At 42.2% G+C, this 18,694-nt stretch overlaps 2 protein-coding genes across 2 annotated transcripts; both read left to right on the top strand.

Moving 5' to 3' along the window:
* The first annotated feature begins 633 nt into the window (after positions 1 to 633).
* On the top strand, positions 634 to 2,921 carry LOC129839480 (CB1 cannabinoid receptor-interacting protein 1-like). The gene is made up of 3 exons (XM_055906962.1): positions 634 to 945; positions 1,488 to 1,632; positions 1,954 to 2,921. The coding sequence occupies exons 1-3, from the start codon at positions 764 to 766 to the stop codon at positions 2,116 to 2,118; spliced, it is 492 nt and encodes a 163-aa protein (XP_055762937.1). The 5' UTR covers positions 634 to 763; the 3' UTR covers positions 2,119 to 2,921.
* A 584-nt stretch (positions 2,922 to 3,505) lies between these two features.
* On the top strand, positions 3,506 to 18,290 carry LOC129839479 (calcineurin subunit B type 1). Its single transcript, XM_055906960.1, has 6 exons — positions 3,506 to 3,747; positions 9,935 to 9,974; positions 14,639 to 14,815; positions 15,203 to 15,262; positions 15,537 to 15,721; positions 16,007 to 18,290. The coding sequence occupies exons 1-6, from the start codon at positions 3,745 to 3,747 to the stop codon at positions 16,052 to 16,054; spliced, it is 513 nt and encodes a 170-aa protein (XP_055762935.1). The 5' UTR covers positions 3,506 to 3,744; the 3' UTR covers positions 16,055 to 18,290.
* The last annotated feature ends 404 nt before the right edge of the window (positions 18,291 to 18,694 follow it).

Here is an 18,694-nt window from a genome sequence, read left to right as displayed (position 1 = left end):
TGGCTCAAGACATTTCAGCTTTTCATTTGTAATGAATTTGTAAAAATGTGTAAAAACATTATTCCACTTTGACATTATGGGGTATTGTGTGTAGGCCAGTGACACAACATCTCAATGTAATCTATTTTAAATTCAGGCTGTAACAACACATTTTAGAAAAATTCAAGCGGTGCGAATACTTTCTTTCTTTGAACAGGGTATGGAGATAGGTGCAATGTGCACCGGTTTGAGTGTGTCAAGAACTGCAACGCTGCTGGGTTTTTCACGCTCAACAGTTTTCCGTGTGTATCAAGAATGGCCCACCACCCAAATGACATCCAGCCAACTTGACAACTGTGGGACGCATTGGTGACACCATGGGCCAGCATCCCTGTGGAACGCTTTCGACGCTTTGTAGTCCATACCCCGACGAATTGAGGCTGTTCTGCGGGCAAAAGAGGGTGCAACTCAATACTAGTAAGGCGTGTCTAATGGTTTGTACACTCAGTGTATAATTACGTGCATTCAGATCAGATCTTTATTTGTAGGAATATTTATGGCAGAAGGCTATGGATCATTTTAATCTGTATATTGATTATCCTCAGTGAGGAACTGTGTCGGGGGAATGCAGCCATCATTGTTAGTGATTTTACCCTTTTTGCCAGTTGTACACGTCACAGCATCCTCTCTGGTGCGGTTGGAAATGCACCAATGCTGCATCATTCCGCTTTCTCTTTAATAATTATAGGTTGCCCCCGAGACAATAATAGGCTATATTTCAATCATGGTCGACGATGTTCCACCGATTATAAATATTTCTATCGCTCTAAAAATTCAACCGAATGATGGACCGGTGTTTTTCAAGGTGGATGGGACCAGATTCGGCCAGAGCAGGACAATAAAATTGCTTACAGGGTCGAAGTATAAGGTTGAAGTGGTTATGAAGCCGGGCAATGCTGATGCCGCGTAAGTACAAAAGACTATATCAAGAAAAGCACTGGACGTTTGCATTAGTAATATTGAATTCGTGTACAATACACTCAAATTCACCTGTCAGTCTTACTATAGCCCATTACAGTGCGTCTGTGGATGCAGCCTGATGAAGGCGCTATATCCTGCCTCCCCTGAGTATTTGATCAAATGTTATTTTTCTGACGTATAGGCCTATGTATCTGCATGTTACTGTATCTCCAAATAGGTTGACTGCAACTGTATGTCTGTATACCCCCTATATCTTACAGACTATTTTACAATGCATAGGCTACAGCCTACTATGGATAGGCTATAGTAGCCTACTTTTCCCCTACCCGATATTCTGCATTAATAAATAATGTCTTGACACGGCGTGTGAATGCATTTTTAATCACACCAAAGAGGGCGATGACAGAAAGCGTCCTTTGCGTGTTGATTCACGTCTCAACAATTCACTGCCATGGTAGACTACAGGCCCATTGGGTGGGGTTGGGATTGATGCCCACTAACTAAAGGGTTTGTTTCATGATTCCCAGCACCATGAACATCGGAGGTATCACTCTCCCTCTAGAGCAGCAGTCCAAAGATGAGGAGTCAGTGGTGTACCATGGACACTATGACTCAGAGGGAGTGCCTCACACCAAGAGTGGGGACAGGCAACCTGTCCAAGTCAGCATAGAGGTAATCCAGTAGAATACCTCATCCTAATTGTATAACTAAGCTGTAACTAAGTGAGTTATTGATAATTAAGTGGTGTCTTCTCGGCAATATAAATGTACATTTTCTCATATTTGAGACCCAACTCAAAATAGTGATATTATCAGCACTAATAACTCATCAATTCTCTTATCAAAACTATTTTCAGACATTTTAAAATGCACTTGTTGTAAGAAATGCGCTATAGACAGTAAATACAGTTCGATTGATTTAAAGTCATCTTCAGCATCGTATGATTGAGTCCCTTCAACGAATGTCTTTCTTTTCTCTGTGTTTTTGTGTCAGTTTGGAAAGGCGGGCCAATTCGAGACGATATGGCAAGTGAAGTACTATAACTACTACAAGCGAGACCAATGCCAGTTTGGGAACAAATTCACCAATATCGAGTACGAATGCAAGCCCAATGAGACGCGCAGCCTGATGTGGATCAACAAAGAGGCGTATAATTGAGGAACACAAATTAAACTCCTCCTTCCAATGCCCAGTAACGGAAGAAAAACAAGCAGAGGCGATGCGATGCACACAATAACTCTTTTACCATCAACTTAAGAGGAAAAAGCCTTAATGTAGGCATGCGTTTCAAGTCACTGAGCACCATAATTGTCTGTTTTAGAGAGTGGGGGGCAGTTATCTACCGGTCTGATCTCGGGGGTTGTTCTTGATTGGTTTCAATCAAGACACGTAGTCAGGTTATCAGCTATATCATTGGGAATCATGGCTATACAAAATCCGCTGTGTTGACTCTCAGCTCTGGCCCTCCTGGACCAGGATTGAAGACAGTTGCGGGTGGAAATGTATCTAACCTGATTTATTACGTGTGCGGTGTGTGCGATGTGAGTTATATGAATACGTTTACATATTTGTGTCATCCTATGTGTTAGTTCTAGTGTTGTTTAAGCCTTTGGAACAGCTGTCTACTTCTGAACAGCACAATTGTGATTAGCCTATAAAAGGGGTGAGACAGTTTTTTTGTTAAAACTTCTAGATTATTTTATGGAGATATTCTTATAATTTATTAATTCTTATAATTTATTACAGACAAAACTGAGACAAAACAATGACAACAATTCTTGTAATGTTGTGGATCACTATCATTGTTTTGTCTCAGTTTTGTCTGTAAATGCATGGCTGAATAATCCTGTGCCTAAAGGTTTTGTTCTTCAGATGCAAAATTATATCAGATTGCCTAAAATGTTCAGTTCTGTTATATATGTAATTGAAAAGGGTGGAAGTAAATAAACCCATACCAGTTACTAGCGTACTTGATTAACACAATTGTACAATACATTGGAATAAGGAGTTTGTTGTTGCTGCTGTTTAAATTGTCCTATTGAAGACACTAATTACACTGAAAGTGTTTATGATTCATGTCTCATTTCAGAAGCCTGCTTACAGACTACAGTTGTGCCATTGCTTCCTTGTCCTCATTAGCAGTGTAAGCCCCCTTATTCACATGCCCACTTGCACATCCTATTCCAATCGGTTAGACAAATTAGGCCTCGTCTTTTACATCTAGTACAGTATGGCTATTCATGCCTGTGAAAGATAAATCTGCAATAGTCAATCTTACAACCATGCATCTTTATGGGCAAGCCTGTAGGTGTGGCATTCATATTCACTGGTCAATTTTTCCACATACTTAAACATTACTGCATAGGTCTACATTTAGAAACTGGATGAGGAAATAGGCCTACGCCGAAAAGCATTAAACGCATCACTTAAACACTGTATTGATGGATAGGCTACAATTTTATGTAAATGTCACAATACATGGTTGGCATACATACATTAAAAGAAATAGACATGGTACCCGGATGTACTGTATAGCCGCACCTCCCCCTATTCGCCTTTCAACCTCGCTCGCTCTCTACACCAACACAACCTCCTCTGCGGATCCACTGTAGCTACTGCAGTGAATCCGTCATCCGTAAAGAGAAAAGGCGAGAGCAAGTCAAGCTGGTCTATATTTATTACAACCAGAAATATTTCCCTGGAACAGTCTTAAAATTGATTGTGCAACGTCGTCCTTTCAAAGTGTTTCCCTTGCGCACCAGGTGAAGAAACCCAACCGACAGAATGGTAAGGAAAACTATAGCTAGCAATTCTAGTGTTGAACCAAATGTGTATAAAATCTTACACCATATGCATGCATGCATAGCACTCAAGGCTATCCAAGATCTCGTTGCACTACGTTCTTATTTTCCCGACCAAATGAGCTTGAAAGTGTTTATCGCGTTACCTTTTTGCACGCACAATTTCATGTTTACAGATATGACAATATGGCCAACGTTATGTGTTGGTGGTTTATCGCATTCGGGTGTGTTCTGAAAAGCTATATTGAGACTTCTCAAAATGTGTGACAAGTATCTAAACCAACAACCTAGCCAGTTAGCTAAGCTATAGGCACATGAATAATGGCGCGAGCTTGTGGGGGAAAAGTGAAACATCGTATCGTTTCCGAACCCGCAAGCAGGCAACACTAACAATATCGATAGGCTGTCACGCCTTAGTTTGTGCATAAATTAGATGCGCTTGTCAACTTGTGTCGGCAATATTCGGCTTTATAACGCAGGTCCAACAAGGCTGGACTAGCACTAGTTAAAACATACTACATAGTCACAGCAAATGGGCACTTTTCCTGTTTGTCACTTGAGAGAGCTGCACGGTATGTTAACGTGGTTCCCAATCAATACAGCTAGCTAACTATTCGTGTTAAAAATAACAGGGCTGTTCTAGTTAGTCAGCCACATTATACATGTTAAACTACATTTCCAGGAAGAAACAATTGCTTCCCAAAGAGCCACCTTTTATTACATTTTCTATATTACCTCTTGTTACATTATTTGTATTTTCTTTTTACCAGTCCCAGTACAGGGGTCTGAATAAATGGCTTTAAAATGACATGCATTGCAGAAGGCCAGATAGTTTCATACCACCTCAGTCATATCAATTTGCATCAGAGTTCCATTTAAAAAAGATTGATATCTTGTAGTTCACTGACCTATTTCCTGTTCCTCCCAATTTCCAACGGTCATAGGCCTACATTAATTGTACATGCATAGCCCATGTTTGGGGGGTTAGTAGGCCACTTGATTGTTAAACATGCATACTGGACCTATATGCATTTCTGAAGCGCCCGCATTTAGCTCAGACCAAGTGTGCATAGTGGTTTCAGGAAAAAGAACACAAATGCATCAACCTTAAATACGCTATAGGATCTGAATAATTGCTTCAAACAAAAATATAAACGCAACATGTAAAGTGTTGTTCACATGTTTCATGAGCTGAAATAAAAGATCCCTGAAATTTACCATATGCACAAAAAGCTTATTTCTCTCAAACTTTGTGCACAAATGGGTTTATATCCCTGTTAGTGAGCATTTCTTCTTTGCCAAGATAATCCATCCACCTGACAGGTGTGGCATATCATGAAGCTGATTAAACAGCATGATCTTTACACAGGTGCACCTTGTGCTGGGGACTATAAAAGGCCACTCTAAATTGTTCTGTTTTGTCACACAACACAATGCCACAGATGTCTCAAATTTTTAAGGAGTGTGCATTTGGCATGCTGACTGCAGGATTTCCAAATAATTTAAGTTAATTTCTGTACCATAAGCCACCTCCAATGTAATTTTAGAGAATTTGACAGTACTTCCAACCGACCTCACAACCACCAACCATGTGTAAACCTCGCCTGCCGAGGACCTCCCCATCCGGATTCTTCACCTGAGTGATCGTCTGAGACGAGCTACCCAGACAGCTGATGAATCTGTGGGTTTGCACAACCAAAGAATTTCTGCACAAACTGTCATGTCTGTATGGGCAGGCATAAGCTACGGACTACAAACACAATTGCATTTTATCGATGGCAATTTGAATGCACAGAGATACCGTGATGAGATCCTGAGGCCCATTGTGGTGCCATTCATCTGCTGCCATCACCTCACGTTTCAGCATGATAAGGCACGGCCCCGTGTCGTAAGGATCTGTGCACAATTCCTGGAAGCTGAAAATGTCCCAGTTTTTCCATGGCCTGCATACTCACCAGACATGTCACCCATTGAGCATGTTAGGGATGCTCTGGATTGACATATGACAGCATGTTCCAGTTCTTGCCAATATCCAGCAACTTCGCACAGCCATTGAAGAGTGGGACAACATTCCACAGGCCACAATCAACAGCTTGATCAACTCTATGCGAAGTAGATGTGTCGTGTTCCAGGAGGCAAATGGTGGTCACACCAGATACCGACTGGCTATCTAATCCACGCCCCTACCTTTTTTTTAAGGTATCTGTGACCAACAGATGCATATCTGTATTCCCAGTTATGTGGAATCCATAAATTAGGAACTAATGCATTTATTTCAATTGACTGATTTCGTTATATGAACTAACTCAGTAAAATCTTTGAATTGTTGCATGTTGCGTTTTATATTTTTGTTCAGTGTACTATATACTCCTCCTATAGGCTGTCGCTGCAGGCAGCCAGGACTTGGGATGACGCTGATTTGGTTTTAATGGATTCTATCGGGAGATGGATTGTACACTCTAGCTGTCTTTTTGAAACCACATTCCAATTGTAAGCAGGCCCTCAGTGAGAACTGTTGGAAGTCAAGTGTATTAGCCTATCACTGCAATATATCACATTTTCATCAAATGTATTAAGTTCTCAGCGCTTGACAGATAATGCTGTCATGGTGCTCAAAAGCAAAATGTGTAGCTTACTACCAGCCTTGGCATATACTGTGACAGCGTTTCAATACAATGCGTGTCGGGAGACTGGCTTGCTTCTTCTTAACCCTTAGTACAGATGTTTTAGATCAACAAAGGAGATGGATTTGGAAGAAAATACTCCACAAGTTCCAAACCCAGTTCTAGTAATGCGAGTACTAACTGGTAACAATGTTGAATAGGCCTAGACAAATTTTTTTGTTGTTGAATGAATCGTTAGTGACAAATTAGTTGCCTGAAGGAAAGGATGTTGAAAAGAAAGTATTTAAGATCATTGTTCATTTTATATGTTTGGACTGGCAATTGTGGTACAAATTACGCAGCTGAGTTAGGCCTAAATCCAACCCATCTGCCCTCCCACCATTTTGCAATGTTATAACTACAAAACTAGCTTTACTTCTAAAACTCTACAACTCCCACCACACAGACATGACCTTACACCAAGTAAATGGTGTAACCCTAAACCCCTCAATCCACTTGAATGTAATGCTCTGTGTGACCTGAAGTCAGAGGCACAGGACTGTTGCAGCATCAACACTACTGTGTCAGTGATTTGAAAACACCGAGCATGGACATCTATGGGATTCTTGGAGTTGAGGTTAGCCTATATCAAATTAAGAAAGTGTGAAATAAAATGTTGACGTTAGCCAAACCAAAAGTAACATACACCAGTCATAGTGACAAAAGTCACATTGCCTGGACGTTGGAGCCTAATCCCTAAAATAGTGTTCATGAAACAAATGGAATGATACTTTTATTTACATTTCCTTCACTATTTTATGACTTCAAATGATGGGGATATGGAGCCTATATGCACAACGTAATGTTTTGGGTATTGTATCCAAAGCTTAGCTAAATGGAAAGACATGGCCGGTCGTCAATGATCAGTCTTGGGTTGTGACCGGCTTTGTGGTCAGCAGCAAGTCGAAACAGGTCTCCTACTTTCGCTGTTTTGTATTCATCACAGAGAAAAGGAATTTCAGCTTGCAATCCCGATTCGGATTCTGCAACAGAGTCCTCATCAGCACATTCTGGATGATGTGTGGATTTACACAGGTAGCCTGGCTAGCCATTTTAATATTTGCTTTCTATCCAAAGCAACTTACTGTCCATACAGTGCATTCTGAAAGTATTCAGACTTCTTGGCTTTTTCCACATTTTGCTGCATTACAGCCTTATTCTAAAATTGATTAAATTGTTAGTTTTTTCCTCATCAATCTACACACAATACCCCATAATGACAAAGCAAAAACAGGTTTGTAGAAATTTCTGCAAATGTATTAAAGATTTAAAAAACTATCACATTTACATAAGTATTCAGAACCTTTACTCATTACTTTGTTGAAGCACCTTTGGCAACGATTACAGCCTCGGCTTCTTGGGTATGACGCTACAAGCTTGGCACACCTGTATTTGGGGAGTTTCTCCCATTCATTCTTCTCTGTAGATCCTCTCAAGCTCTGTCATGTTGGATGGGGAGCTTCGCTGCACAGCTATTTTCATGTCTCTCCAGAGATGTTTGATTGGGTTCAAGTCCGGGATCTGACTGGGCCACTCAAGGACATTCAGAGACTTGTCCTGAAGCCACTCCTGCATTATCTTGGCTGTGTGCTTAGGGTCGTTGAAGGTGAACCTTCGCCCCAGTCTGAGGTCCTGAGTGCTCTGGAGTAAGTTTTATCAAGGATCTCTCTGTACATGGCTCCTTTCATCTTTCCCTCGATCCTGACTAGTCTTCTAGTCTCTGCCGCTGAAAAACATCCCTACAGCATGATGCTGTCACCACCATGCTTCACCGTAGGGATGGTGCCAGGTTTCCTCCAGACGTGACACTTGGCATTCAGGCCAAAGAGTTCAATCTTGGTTTCATCAGACTAGAGAATCTTGTTTCTCATGGTCTGAGAGTCCTTTAGGTGCCTTTTGGCAAACTCCAAGTAAGCTGTCATGTGCCTTTTTTACTGAGGAGTGGCTTCCGTCTGGTCACTACCACAATGGCCTGATTGGTGGAGTGCTGCAGGAAGGTTCTCCCATCTCCACAGAGGAACTCTGGAGCTCTGTCAGAGTGACCATCAGGTTTTTGGTCACCTCCATGACGAAGTCCCTTCTCCCCCGATTGCTCACTTTGGCTGGGCGGCCAGCTCTAGGAAGAGTCTTGGTAGATTCAAACTTCTTCAATTAAGAATGATGGAGGCCACCGTGTTCTTGGGGAGCTTCAATGCTGCATACATTTCTTTGGTACCCTTCCCCAGATCTGTGCCTTGACACAATTTTGTCTAGAGAGTTCTACGGACAATTCCTTCGACCGCATGGCTTGGTTTTTGCTCAGACATTCACTGTCAACGGTGGGACCTTATATAGACAGGTGTGTGTGCGCGCCTTTCCAAATCATGTCCAATCAATTGAATTTACCCCAGGTGGACTCCAATCAAGTTGTAGAAACATCTAAAGGATGATCAATGGAAAGAGGATGCATCAATTTCGAGTCTCATAGCAAAGGGTCTGAATACTTACGTAAATAAGATATTTCTGTTTTTTATTTTTAATACATTTGCAAATATGTCTAAACCTGTTTTCGCTTTGTCATTATGGGGTTGTGTGTGTGGATGAGGATAAACATTTATTTAATCCATTTTAGAATAAGGCTGTAACGTAACAAAATGTGGAAAAAGTCAAGGGACCTGAAAACTTTACTAATGCACTGTATATGTGACCCGAGCTGGAACTGAACCCACGACCCTGGCGTTGCTAATGCCTCTTACCAACTGAGCCACAGAAGTGCTCTATGATATTCAGGAGATAAATGTTTTAACTTGGATTTAAATGGATAGTTATTTAGAGGCATTTAGGATAGTCCGTGCCCCTTTTTTGGCTAGCCGTTCAGTCATGGCCCAAGTCTTTATCTAATAAGGCCTTATCGGCCTTTTTCAATTCCTTTATGTCCCACTGAGATGCGGTAAGGCAAAGGCAATAGATTGCCCTAATTTCCAGCTCTGACAGAATCCAGTTCATTCTGTTGTTCTCATGCATAATGGAGAATGCCACTTCTTAGGGATTAACAAAATGCCTAGAGTGGGCTGGACCGACAATGGGTTTCAAATCTACCTGCCGTTTTAGGGGCAGGTGGCAGGATATTGTGCCACTCTGTAGTGTTCATTGTGTTTCCCTATTAACGTACCAAGCTCACATCAACATATTGGCCCATCGTCACTTTCATGTGTCAGTGTTGAGATGGTAGTATACCCCGGACGTAAGAATCGGTATGGCGTTTGTTCTATGTGGCGCACACAATCGGGTCTTGACATAAGATTGTCACCACTCAACTTGTTACAATGTAATCAATGGTAAATGGCAATATTTCAGAACCTTGGTGCAAATGCCATCTTATTATAGCAAACCAATTCCTATATTTTGAAGAAGCAAATCCAGATTTTAATGGTGAAATGTTATATGCTATGGTTTTCTGTCTTCATTTCTGAATAGACATTAGGTTGGGTCGTCATTCTCACAATTCCCCCCCCCCCTCTTTCTTTCTAGGGAAACGAAGCAAGTTATCCCTTGGAGATGTGTACACACTGTAAGTATTTGAGGTGATCACTGGCAACTTCTCCAATACTGCTGCTGCGATTCAAACAATATCCGCTGTGGGCTGTCCTGCATGTAATATTCAGATATGACTGGAATTTAATCTTAATTTATGCATGTAAATACATAATGTATGCATGTAAATACATAATGTATGCATGTAAATACATTGACCGAGAACAATTTTGAGGTAAAAAATTTAGGCTACGGGATTGCATTGTCTCTGGTTTAAAGAGTGACCGCCCAGTCAACTCAAAGGCCAGAATCTACCATAGGCTTTGCGGTTCACAAAAGTCCGGGACACTTAAGAGGTAAACAACTGGTCCGGTCGGGGGGAATTGAGCAGACGAATATATGCATCACCACACGCGACACTGCATTCTTCAGCCCTTCACAGTGTGACCCAGTCTCAGACGCTGCTGGGAGGCGTGAGCACTTTGCTGCCACAGCTAAAAATGTCTCCCCCCTCATAAAGGTCAGTTTCAGGGCTGGTGGGAGAGCCTTATTTATTTTTAGTCTGAGTAATAGTCCATTTTTAATTGGTTTGTCACCCTGCTGCGCCATCCCTCCACCCTCATCAATCCACCCACCCCTCAAGAGAAAATGGGGCTAATTAGAGTTTCAGGACTGAACTTTCAGGCTCTACTTTTTCGGGAACTCCCTCCTGTGGAGGATTGTGGCGTGCAGAGCCGGAGCTCAGACGTCAATGTTGGCCGGTGTCGAGTGTGTTCTGGGGGGGATGGGACAACAGCGCAGGGGGCCCACCTCTGCACCTCCCTAACGAGCTGTTACGTTAGGTGTCACGGGTGGCCGTCGGGCCGTGATTTACGACGCCACTTGTTACTTTACTTGCCTTGAAACCCAGAAAAATCTCCCTCTCTCTTTTTCTCCCCGCCCAGTCTTGTACAGAATGTGTTTGGCTGGAAAGGCAAATGCCAAATGCTAGGTTTTCAATCATTTTGAGAGAGACCAGACTAACGTAGGACTTTGTCAAGGGTGCAAGTAGACAGTTCTACTTTCTGGTGTTGATTTAGGGGTCCCACTTCCATAAAGACTTGCTACTTTGATGCTTATGGACCAGCTGACACAACCACCACCATCAAAACAGAGTCACGCCTGGGTTGCGCACCTGCAGGACAATAAAAAACAAGAGCCTTCAAAAAGGTCTCAAACCTCAGCCAGCCGATGGACTTCCCCGCAGTGGGATATTTTGGGGAGTCTCTACCCACCCCCTCACTCCTGGGAGCAGGGTGTGGGGCAGCTGTTCACCGTGTCAAGAAGGCGCACAACCTTAAATCAGCTGTGCGCTCCGAGCTGGCAGGGTCCAAACACTGGTCGCTCAGCCAGATCCCTGTCCTGGTCCACTAGTCAGGGCGTTCGTTAGTAGACCCCTAGAATGCTAGTCAGTTCTATCTTTTACCCCGAATGCTAAAGGTTGGATATGGGGAAGGGGGAAGCTGATCCTAGCGGAGGGGCAACTTCTACTCGGAGGGTTAGGTGACTCCCTGTGCAAGGCTGAAGCTGTGGCTAAACAGACAAAACTACTGGCCCTGCAAAGACTGTTTTCGCTTCAAGAGAACATGGTGACTCCCTGCTTAACACCTTGCGTTTTTCTGTAGTTGTACCCACTAGTACCCCCCCCCTTCCTCCCCCCACTTAGACTGAAGTCTCAGCACAGTGTGCACATCTCTAAGTGGCAATCTTTAGCATCTGCTGAGAGCTTTGGGGCGTGTCGTAAGGAGCACCAGTCAAGCTGGTGATGCAGCAGAACGTGGCATGCATGCGAACCCACACACAAATATGCACGCATGTACACAGGCGGCCATGTATTGGCTACCGTGTCCTTTGGAGCAATTCGTGATCTGTTCGTCAAACTAGACGAGTATCTGCATCTATAGACAGGTTGTATTTACTTGTTTCTTGTACAGAAGACACATTCTCACAGGCACATTCCAATCCAAAAACTTCACAAACGCATGATGTATATATAAAAATAAAAATAAAAAAACAAGATAATAAACCATCCAAATTGAGCTACAAACCAGCACATCAAGACAAATGAACTTCCCGTATGTTGTATAGAGACAGAGCTGAGAGAATTTATTCGGCTGTTTGGGAGAGCTGCAGTGCTTTGATGCGCCCCAGTGGGGGACGCTTTTTCAGTGAGATCAGCGGTGTGACTCGCCCACATGTAAGTGGGGGGGTTGTGTCTCTGCAGCAGTGAAATGAGTGCCACGGCAACGCTTCCTCATTATCTGCCTCTTGTCAGATGCGTGTTTGGTTTATAGGTGTGATATTGGTTAGCTCATTGGCTCGCTTGCGTAGCCGTTATATCTCTCTGGGGCGGGGGGGCATGATTTGTTTACAGGTCTCTAGAGCAAACCAGTGTCTAGAATTACTATTTAGACTCAAATGGGGCTAAATCTTGACACGTGCCCGAATGCTAGTAACACTAACATAACACATTGTTGATAACCCAATTGTGGTGGTAACACTGTTCCTAAAATATCATAACCGGGGCTTGATTCATGAAGACTCGAAGACAGTCTCGGAACTCTCAAGCTTCAGCATTAGCCTACTTGCCGTTGTGTATGCGTGGTCATTGGTTGTGAGGGAGATGAGGCCCAGTGAGCCGAATTATGAAACCTAACGCGTTGTCTCCTCCTGCAGCTCAGTTTGTGTTGAAAGCCGCTCCAGCTGGCTGTCTGACTGCAGCTCTCAAAATACCCTCCCCCCCGTTTTGTATGTTAGCTAGTTGGGTTTCCTTGTTGCTAGGGGTTTCCCAAGGGGAGGGCAGCACCAGCCATTTAGCTGTGTGTGGAGTGAGGGGTGTTTCTCTCTGCCTTGTGGCTATAAATACTTTCCCCCTCCATCTATTTGATCTACACTCGTGGACTGGATACACGGACAGAATGGTACCCAGCACTGTCTGGCATATACGGTTGTGCAAGTGTAATTGAATTAATGCAGTGCTGTTGGGGCCTGTGCCTCTGCAGCTACATTTTTGTGGCCCCCGATAAAGAGGTTGTGTCAGGGGAGGAGCTATTGAGGTATTTAAAAAAATATATATATATTTTCTCAGTTCGTCTAGCAACTTATATACAAGAGTTAAGTCCATCAGTTAACGCTGAAATGATTAAGTTCTAAGTTAAATCGGATGAACTAAAATGATCAGCAATGGGCTGGCTATATCCAAATTATTTTCAATGGCATCCTTCCTTGTCTCCGTTTCAGACGACTACTGAATGGCTTTTGGGGGCTGGAAAAAAGTGCGTACGGCATCACTTTCCGGCTTATATTGATTTGTCTTCAATTCATTTCCCATGTAATGAATAAGGTTCTAAATGTAGAGATATGAAATTACCGATGCGTAAGCTCCTGTTGCCAGGTAGTCTCGCGTAGCCATCCAAAATGTTCTATTGGCTAAAACGCCTAGAATGGGCCGCTTAATTAAGGGGCTACATTTTGATTGGATGTTAGATTTCAAGAGCCCACATGCCCGTAGAAAGGCACTGCGTGTTTGTGTTTCCCAATTTGGTAGGACACATTCTGCAGAGAGTTGCTCACAAATAGATGTAAAAGGGCATCCGTTTTCACTGTAGTGCCGTATTGGCAGCACCCCATAATGTATAGCCGCCATAGTAATATTGGAGTTCTTGTGACACCCCACTCACTTGTTTTGGGGTACATCTAGTGGTGGGTCTCGGTTATGGCAGCAGTTGGTTCCTACTCGTTAAGCCTGTCATCATGGTACAACGCTGCTGACTAAAACACAACTGCCACGTCGAGGTGCCCAGAGGAACGCCTCAGCAAACCCAAGCCATATCGGGTCAGAGAGAAACTCCGGATTGCCTGTAACTGTCAAATAAAGCTGATGCAAAAATACTTTAGAGTCTGTAGATATGAATTGTGCCACTAAGACTGATTTAAAAATAGCTTGTTATTTACAGTGAGACTCTGTAGGTGATTTAATACTAGTGCGAGGTTGATCATATTAACAAACTACTGGAATATTCTTTATCATATCTGTAGAATTATACGTATTTGATAGTCCTTGGTTGGAAGCCTTAGAAATTATATGGTGTTTAAACGCTAAACATTTGAGAACTGGATCAAGCATTGTGCACAGCAGCAGGGGAAAGGTTCATTTTGTGAAATCCCGCCCACATTACGGCTCACACTTAGTCTCACTTAAGTCCACCTCATGCTGTTGTGTCCACGTTACGATTAATGGATATCAGTCCGGTGATTAGTGTGTAAAGGAGGCGTCACATGACACAGTGAAAGAGCTTAGAGTGGGGAACCGAGAGGTATGCTGCTACTGTAGCTCAATGTTGGCCACCAGTATCAAACTCCACTAGGTGGGCGGTAGCTTGGGACGGCTATGCCATGGCCAGCGCTCGCAAGAAGTCGGGGAAGAATCAATCGGGGATGGGTGAATCGATTCTAAAGGCAGCAAAGGACCATAACACCAGATGTAAGTGACCAGGTCGGCCCGTTTTCTTTTCCCCATGTGCTGAAAGTGTGCTTCCGAAACCCGGTGGTGGTGGTAGCTACCCTAGAAAATGGAGTATGCTGTGGAAGTTTTGTTCCCCCTATATGTGTATAGGTCGGTTTTAACGCCACCCTTTCTCGCTCTCTCCTTTTCTATTTCAGTTGATGCTGATGAGATTAAGAGGCTAGGAAAGAGATTTAAGAAACTCGACCTAGATAACTCTGGATCCTTGAGCGTGGAAGAGTTTATGTCCTTACCGGAACTCCAACAGAATCCCCTTGTACAGCGAGTAATCGATATATTTGACACAGATGGCAATGGGGAAGTCGACTTCAAAGGTAAGACTGATATATGGGGTTAATCACCTTTTTCAAATTATAACTTCAAAAGAGCCTTTGTTGTCTGTTTAGTCTGGTGTCTTTGTGTAGGCTATCCTTGTGGATAATGACCAGTGCTGTTTCACCTTGAAATTAAATCGTCAACCAAATGTTTAAATGTATACTGTTTTTTTCTAAGAAGTGTTAGCCTGCAATATGATGTTATGCTGAGCAACTTAAATCAGGAAATGCCTTAACAGTTTTGGGCCGTTGGGCATTTTCCTCGAAAGCACCCTCTAGTTCTTATACAACTGAGTGAATGAAATAAAGATCCAATGTGTATTCATGTCCTTGTTACTGTCCTTTTAATTGTCGGTTGATTTAAAATGGCTTCACATTCTTCTACAGAATTCATTGAGGGTGTCTCCCAGTTCAGTGTCAAAGGGGATAAAGAGATGAAATTGCGCTGTAAGTATCGTGCCGACTAATCTCAACTGCTTTCACTGTGAAGTTTCCCCCATTTTTTAAAAACGATGACCCACCTTTGTTGATACACCGATGCTGAGCTCATAAAGCAAATGTTTGTGATTTTCTGTATGAAAAATGATCCACCTTCTTGAATGTTCAGACTTTCTTCCGTTAAAATCGCTCGAAATATGCATATTGGCAGATCATTCCAATGACGCTGCAATGAAAACCTCATCAAATAGAGGTCTGACACAATCTTCCCCTTGTCCTATAGTTGCCTTCAGGATCTATGACATGGACAAGGATGGCTACATATCCAATGGAGAACTCTTCCAGGTCCTCAAGATGATGGTGGGAAACAACTTAAAGGACACCCAGCTTCAGCAGATTGTTGACAAAACCATCATCAACGCAGACAAAGACGGCGATGGGAGAATATCCTTTGAGGAGTTTTGTGCGGTGAGTCAAAGAAACAAAGTTTTACTCTGTGATAGGGTTGTACAGTTCCTAAAAACTTTCCATCAAATGTTCACAAGTTTGAGAAATCCCATTTGGAGGATTTCCGGAACCAGTAGGGAATGATCTGGAAGGAAATCCTCCAACAAGGATTTCTGCAAAAAAAAACTCAGAACTTATCTGAAATGTTGCAATCATATTCCTATGATCGCGGTGCATCACTTCTGTTCAAATTCAAAGGTTTCTGTTGCGTCCGTGACAGTTTCTTGCCCCTCTGTCTTCCATTAGGTGGTGGGAGGATTAGACATACACAAAAAGATGGTTGTGGACGTGTGACTGACCTCACGGGCCTCCTCAAAAATCCCTTTTCGCTTTCTTCTCCATTTCTGAGGATCTGCTCAAGGCGTCATCCAGCAACGCTCTCTGTGTATTTTTCAATGGAAGTATTTTTCTCTGTGAAGCCACCTTTTTTTCCAACCCGAGCCTTCTGAAAGCCAACCATTTGTAAGTGTTATTGAACATGAATTCTCTCCATAACCCGGTGTAACACTTTAAGAGCCTGAAGGACAGCTTTTTATCGTTGAGCGAGTATTTCAGTTTGGTGGAGGAAGGTTAGTGTGTTTCTCTTTCATTTTGAGGCAGTTGGAATTTTTTAAATATTTATTTTGGTCTTGGCTTTTTTTTGGGGGGGGGGGGGTGTAGTTAGCTGTGATGTAACTTGATGTACTTGATTTCGTACAACACGAAAATAGAGCATGCAGTGCCAATCAGAACATATAATAAACCGGTTGAATATAATGGTATCTATCTTTTTCTATCAACATTCGGTAGAATTGCTTATTTCAATGTGCATACAGCACGATTCAAACAATCCAATTAGATTTTCAGGGGAAATGCTTTCCCTGCTTCTTTCACTCAGTATTTTGAGCAGCTAAGTTTTTAAGATCTTGTAAGACAGCTTTCTTAATTAGGGGGATTGTGCACTATACATGTTTATATTGTCAGGGACATCTATCATCTTGCTTTGAAGATGCAGTGGAGTAGAGAAAATAATATTTACATTTCTGCACATACAAGCTTACGGTTTACTTCAAGGGCAAGTGTTTTTTGAGTCACTGGTTGGTTATGCGAATAATTTTCACCTTAGTCTCTTATTCCAACAGAAAGCACGTCTTCATTCTGGATGGTATGACATCACAGGCCATTAGAATATTCTCGTTAATGTGTTTTGTATTTATTGCTTTGTCAGCCATGTGAAGTTACAGATATGGATTGGTTACAGACTATCAAATAGAAGTAGAGATGAGTGCTTTTTGTTTAAATGCTGGTGATACGGTAAATCTAGCTTTTTTGGGGTTGCATTTAACAACTTAACTGCAGGCAGAGCTGAGGTAACGTACAGTAAGTAGGCTATAGTTAGGACATTGAGGGATGTTAAGTTGGTTAGGCTTATGAGAGGCGGTGATTTCAACGTACACATTTTGCCTTCTCGACAATGTAATTTGCATCTTTCATGAACATCTTTTAATTTGGTTTCTCAAACATTGTATGGACTCTTGCCGTGAGTTGACGTAATAGGGCAAGGTCACAGGTGGGCTGTCCCTCTTCCTCCCTACCTCCTGAACATCATTTCTTTTCTTCTTGAGTTTTGTTGAGAAGATTGCAACCAACAAGGGCATTTTATTATAAAGCTACCAACGTTCTTTACACAGAGGGGACAAGACAGAACAGGTTTAATTTGTATCTATAGATTTGATTGGAATTTAAACGTATTTTAAGTTTGTGGCTCTGCTTTTTTGCTCAACTGAATGCACCAACGGGCGGGTGTTCCAAGCGCGTGATCCTGTGCCGCACGCGCCCGCCTCGCACCGCTGTTTTCTTCAATGGCGTGCTGCACGACGACGGCTCTTATCTGATCTTAAAAGGCCCCGAAGTCTTGTGATGTGCTTGCATGACACAAAGGGTTCATTTTTTCTTCTTTTGTGTGCATGTAGATCCATTTTTTTGAAAATCTGTATGTTTACATATGAATCTTAATGTTAATATATTATAACAAATGAAAATGACATATATGGATGTTGCCAAAAAAAAAGAATTGGTAAATGTTGAATAAATATGGAAATGACTAAAAGTAACTCCACTACATGTAACTGTTATTCTAAACAACTATAATCTTTTGGATATCTCTGTCACTTCTATTCCAGCAGAGCTTCACTTATGCCCCAGAGTAGACTACCAGCTCTGTTTCAGGGGGAAACTATTCGAGATGTTTTATTTTCTTTTTTGTATATTTCATTTTTTTAACAGATATTTGTTATAAACATGGTAGTATTAGTGGTCCCTTCTTTGTTTGTTTTTTAGGTTTGTGCTAAATGTGTCCACTATTGGAGGAAAGGGATCCGTATAGGGTGTGTGTTTTATTACGGGGTGGTAAAGGGTGGAGGCAAAAAAAAAAAAAAGTTTTCAGTCTTAGGTTTGACTTTTCTTCTTATCCGTCTCTGCATGCTGCATCTGCTGTGGGAACCATTGGAAACTTCATACATGAAAAAGAGAAATAAACCATTTGAAAGTTGTTACAGAGGCTGTGAATTGTGTGACAACACATGTACTGTGTGCATTATGTATCCATGCGTTGTGACCGTTGCAAGGTGGAGCTTAAATTAGAATGAATGCAGTTAGGGTGGCACACTGCAGAATATGTGTGAATGCGCTTTGATAGAATGCCAGACGGTTTGTTAAAGACCAGCAGCAAAGGGATATTTGTCCTATGAAAGTAGGGGAAATGTGTTTTTTATATTGATGATTAGTATCCCCACATGTATGACACTGTTTTCATTAATAGGACAACCATAATTCTATTGTACTGAAAAATGCACTCAACCAAGCAGGAGCATAATGCACAGATGGTCATGGGTATGTTGTTGTTATACTCTAAACTGACCGCTAGATGGCAGCATAAGATAACAACTTTTTTTT

Source organism: Salvelinus fontinalis, chromosome 40 (genome assembly GCF_029448725.1).
Source record: "Salvelinus fontinalis isolate EN_2023a chromosome 40, ASM2944872v1, whole genome shotgun sequence".
In the NCBI taxonomy this organism is placed as follows: Eukaryota; Metazoa; Chordata; class Actinopteri; order Salmoniformes; family Salmonidae; genus Salvelinus; species Salvelinus fontinalis.
This window is presented reverse-complemented; position numbering and strand designations above follow the sequence as displayed.